Source organism: Rutidosis leptorrhynchoides, chromosome 1 (genome assembly GCF_046630445.1).
Source record: "Rutidosis leptorrhynchoides isolate AG116_Rl617_1_P2 chromosome 1, CSIRO_AGI_Rlap_v1, whole genome shotgun sequence".
Taxonomy (NCBI): domain Eukaryota; kingdom Viridiplantae; phylum Streptophyta; class Magnoliopsida; order Asterales; family Asteraceae; genus Rutidosis; species Rutidosis leptorrhynchoides.
In genome coordinates this window covers 657,026,956-657,031,340 of record NC_092333.1, presented here as the reverse complement: position 1 = coordinate 657,031,340, position 4,385 = coordinate 657,026,956, and the positions used below count along the sequence as shown (strand labels likewise).

The window sequence follows — 4,385 nt, the reverse complement described above, 5'->3', positions numbered from 1 at the left end:
TTATTCGAAATATGGTGGGTGAGTATCATCAAGTTTGAGTAATATGTGTTGGGTGAGGGTCTGGACCACACCCACTTTCTTTTTTCTTTGGTTGTATATGTGATGTGTTACATGTGATTTTAAGACTATATTTATATATAAGTGAGTTAGAATATGAAATAAAAAGACTTATAAGAGAGTTAACTTTGACTTTTGAGGTTCTATATATTTTGAATACGTATTGGGTGATTGAAAAATTTGTTTTGACTTGCTTGTATAGAGGTGTTAACCAATGACGGGATTCTAACAATTACCTAACTCCGTGATAACCAATTCAACCAACACACAACAAATGTAATAAACAAGCCCAACGAGCAACAAAACACAAAGAACCAAAAACAACAGCACAAACACTACAAGTTGAAATAAGTCAAACTCGTCATCAAAGACGCATAATTAGCATTGATTCCCATTTACAACAGTACAAAAGATTGAACGCAAATACGTTAACGATCATACATCATTTCCTTTTTAGCCAAACATTACATTATAACCTCGTAAATCTTGGGTTTGTTGACCACTTGAGATTGATCAACATGATGAAAAACAACATGGAGTCGGCCTCGTATGATGGAGGAAGTGATCTTGTCATGAAAGTAAGGAAATGGTGGGATTTTAACCATTTGCTTAGGGGTTGGATCAAATTTATAGTCGTTAGGGTCATTTATGTCTTTCCCCAATACCACTAGATGATCACCGATGACGAAGACTTTGAGGTGAGGCTTTCCAATATGATACAAGTCAGCAACAACACACAAGCTTGATGGCTCAGCCAACACTTTGATGTCTCGATTAAGTATGTGATGATACTCCGCCTTTAACACGTCAAGCGTCATATCTGATTACATGTAAATGACAAAATACATACACTGTAATATTCTCCCAGGGCAATAGTTAGTTATAATAATACTTTTAAAGAAACATACAAGTAAAAATGGAGTAATAACCTTCAAATAAAGGGATCATACTGGTGGGGAGGTTAGCAACCAAATCTTGGAATTTGTCAATACTCGGAGAAGGTTTATAACGGAGAGCTTCTAGTCTCGAAAATGCCATCAAAACATAAACCATGCCATATTTATCCAACTTACAAAGCAGTTCTGTTCATTTATACATCATATTTACTATTATTTATCTATTAATTTTTCCATTTCAATATTGATAATTGATAATTGATAATTGATAAATGATTGATGATAAAAAAAAAAAAATAAGTGAAAGGAAAAGAATGGACCATGGTATAGCGGCCTGATTTCATGGACAGGAGGATTTTCTCCTGGAAAAGACTTGATTTTTACCATGATATTTCTCATCATCACTGATGCATCCATCAATTATAATTTTTCACAAGAGAAAATCAAGTAAATTAGAAGTATTATTAATTTAGTCAGTCAAACACTAAAAATACTCCATAAAAATAGCAAAAAAAGTAACAATTGTATTATACCTTGGACACGGGTAGGAACAGCAGGATTAGGAGGAGCAGGATGATAGTCAAACTTCCTCAACAGATAAGAATAAAATTTACCTTTGTAACCAAGAAGATGTTTTGTTGGCAATTCCGATTCATTGTTGGTGGTGGTGTTGTCTGAATTAACACTGGTGGTATAACTAGCACACAAAAGGCGATGACGATGAGTTGTTTTTGATAAAGTTAAGTAACGCCAAAACCCTAAGGGTAATGGTTGATGAGATCTTGACACTCCCATTATTTGTTTTCCAAATTTCAACAAAGCCATCTTCTTTATTTTCCTATAAATTATCAAGCTTTCTCTCGATACTCACACGGATTCGTATAGGAAGGAGGAGGATCTCTTTTTAAATATCCCCAAAAATTAGGGTTTGATACTTTTTTTTTTTTTTCTTTTTTTTTTTTAAAAAAGGTACTTTTCTTTTCCCGCAAGACTTATGGAGTATAAATAAAACATATTGCTTTTTATTTCTTTTTTTATTAGTTACGAATAAAAAAGTTAAATTAAACAATAAATTTTTTAAAAAAGATGAAAGAAACCGAGAACATATAGAAGACATGTAAGGCCACTCCCTATCGTAACTAAACTATTCATCCTCTTAACTTTCCACATCAGCGCCACATCAACACTAATATCCTATAACTAACTCATAACTAAACACTCCCTATCATGGCTAAAACAATACTCCTCTTAATATACAACGTACAAGCAATAAAGCATCAAGTTCAACAATAAAAAGCACTGGGACCCGCAATTCCTATAACTCTTCCGTTAAATCTATGGTGAAAGCGGGTAACTAACGCGGGTAACTAAGTGGTGCCTATGGTTAGTTACGGGTAATGAGCGGGTAATGGGCGGGTAACTAACCATAGGGGGTGGTCTAAGAGTTTGAAACATAATGAAACAACCTTTCGACACCAATCAACAACGACAACTTTATTATTCTATGAAACCGACTCCTTTCAAACATTACAATTTATGCCCAAAACACTACCAACAATTAAAAACCTATTATACTTTTCTCGGACTTTTCTCGGCCTTTTGGCTAAGATCAATTAAATACATATTTATATCCTCACATTCGACTGAGTCGACAACAATTGTTAATCTATTGACGACTTAACTGACTCTTAGAGTCTAAACTAAATTTCATGCAGGATTTAAAATTCATGAAAATTTGATTCTACCATTTTCATGGCGTCTATTATTATTTTTAATTTTTTTAAAAAAAATTTTCCTACTTAAAGGCCGGAGGTCCTCTCGGAAGCAATCTCTTTATTCGTCGAATAAAGAGATGGATGATTTTACTCTTGAGAGTGTTTCACTCTGAGTGGAGAAATAACTTGTCTTTATTCTCGAATAGGGGAAAGATTGTCTACATATCACCTCTCACATACATCATTCATGTGATATTAGGTTTTGTTGTTGTTGTTGTTATATCCTCACATACAAATATTACTATTACTATTATTACTATTACTTTACTATATACAGTAAATGCCACCTATATTTTGGCAGTTTGAGTGAAGTGAACGACATTAATTTTGAAATGCATAAAATGTAACGTTGCATTAAATTGGAAGGTTTAAGACTTTAAGGGGTAACTTTTGAGGTATGAAAGGTAGGTTTTGATTACTTGAGGGGTGTAAATAGTAACTTCAAAGGGTATAAAGTGTTAATTTTACATTTATTAAAAAAAATACTAAACAAAATTCACCAAATTTTTTGACAGGATTTAATTTTTTTATTCGCTCCAAGTTACGTTATCTCATCATTAGCGTTAAACTCGAAATAATTTTATGAACTAAATACAACAAATTATATTCAAAACGGAGCTTCGAAGCACTATCAACGCACCTTTGTTTTTGAGCAATAAACGTGAAAGTGATTTAATTTACAATTTAGGTTCCCTATATTATTTTTTAACATGCATATATAATTATCATAATATTAAATGTGCATTTTCATCTCCCGCAGTACTCTTATCTTGCTGAAATGACTATAAAACGGTTAAGTGAATTTCTGCGTAATCGAATTACAAAGCAATGCGCGCCACAACGCGCACCTGGTGAACTTTTTGCCAATGTATATACGGTTTACACAACGTACATTCATTAGAACCATAACAAAAAACAAACAGAATTCGACGTGCCGCAACGCGCGGTCCAGTACATCTCTAGTTACCCACTATCGAATCTATAAAAAGATTAAACAACGAAAACGTAAGCTACCGCTTAGCGAGAATAATAAGCATACATATGCAAACATAAATCATACAAATGACCGTATCGCCAATCAAGTCGCCAATTAAACCACCAAGATAACATGTAATTGCAAGTATAAACATGTTAATATAAATAAAAATACAAACACATTATGGTTACGCCCTAGTTTGTTTCACCACAACGCACAACAACACATTGTGATTATGCCCTGCTCGATTTCATCACAATGCCACATGGTCAACCCTACTTGGTTAAGCCAAGCTCACACGTCACCATTCCTTGTGACTAAACCTTATTTGATTTAATCCTAAGTCTCGTGGATAACCTGTAGTGACCCGAACTTTTCCATGTTTATATATATTAATTGAGATTGATATTTACATGACTAAATGTTTCCAACGTGTTAAACAATCAAACTTGTTAAGACTTGATTAAATGAAATAAGTTTCATATAGACAATTGATCACCCAAGTTGACCGGCGATTCACGAACGTTACAAATTTGTAAAAACTACATGTTGTGGTATATATATATATATATATATATATATATATATATATATATATATATATATATATATATATATATATATATATATATATATGGTTGACATGAGATTATGATGAGTAAGTATCTCACTAAGTATATT

The 4,385-nt window shown here is 32.8% G+C and overlaps 1 protein-coding gene across 1 annotated transcript; it reads right to left on the bottom strand.

Annotated features, from left to right (window-relative positions):
• Nucleotides 1-444: 444 nt before the first annotated feature.
• On the bottom strand, nt 445-1,852 carry LOC139885829 (uncharacterized). Its single transcript, XM_071869583.1, has 4 exons — nt 1,487-1,852; nt 1,274-1,357; nt 987-1,139; nt 445-877 (listed from the first exon to the last, which is right to left on the bottom strand). Exons 1-4 carry the CDS (start codon nt 1,776-1,778, stop codon nt 522-524), a joined length of 885 nt encoding a protein of 294 aa, XP_071725684.1. The 5' UTR covers nt 1,779-1,852; the 3' UTR covers nt 445-521.
• Nucleotides 1,853-4,385: the final 2,533 nt, after the last annotated feature.

What these genes read in the sequence shown, in the direction of transcription:
- LOC139885829 (XM_071869583.1), bottom strand. Translation starts at nt 1,778, where the DNA reads ATGGCTTTGTTGAAATTTGGAAAACAAATAATGGGAGTGTCAAGATCT. An exon ending in TGTTCCTACCCGTGTCCAAG is followed by an intron (nt 1,358 to 1,486) that starts GTATAATACAAT and finishes TGGATGCATCAG; the next exon opens with TGATGATGAGAAATATCATG. An exon ending in TATGATCCCTTTATTTGAAG is followed by an intron (nt 878 to 986) that starts GTTATTACTCCA and finishes ACATGTAATCAG; the next exon opens with ATATGACGCTTGACGTGTTA.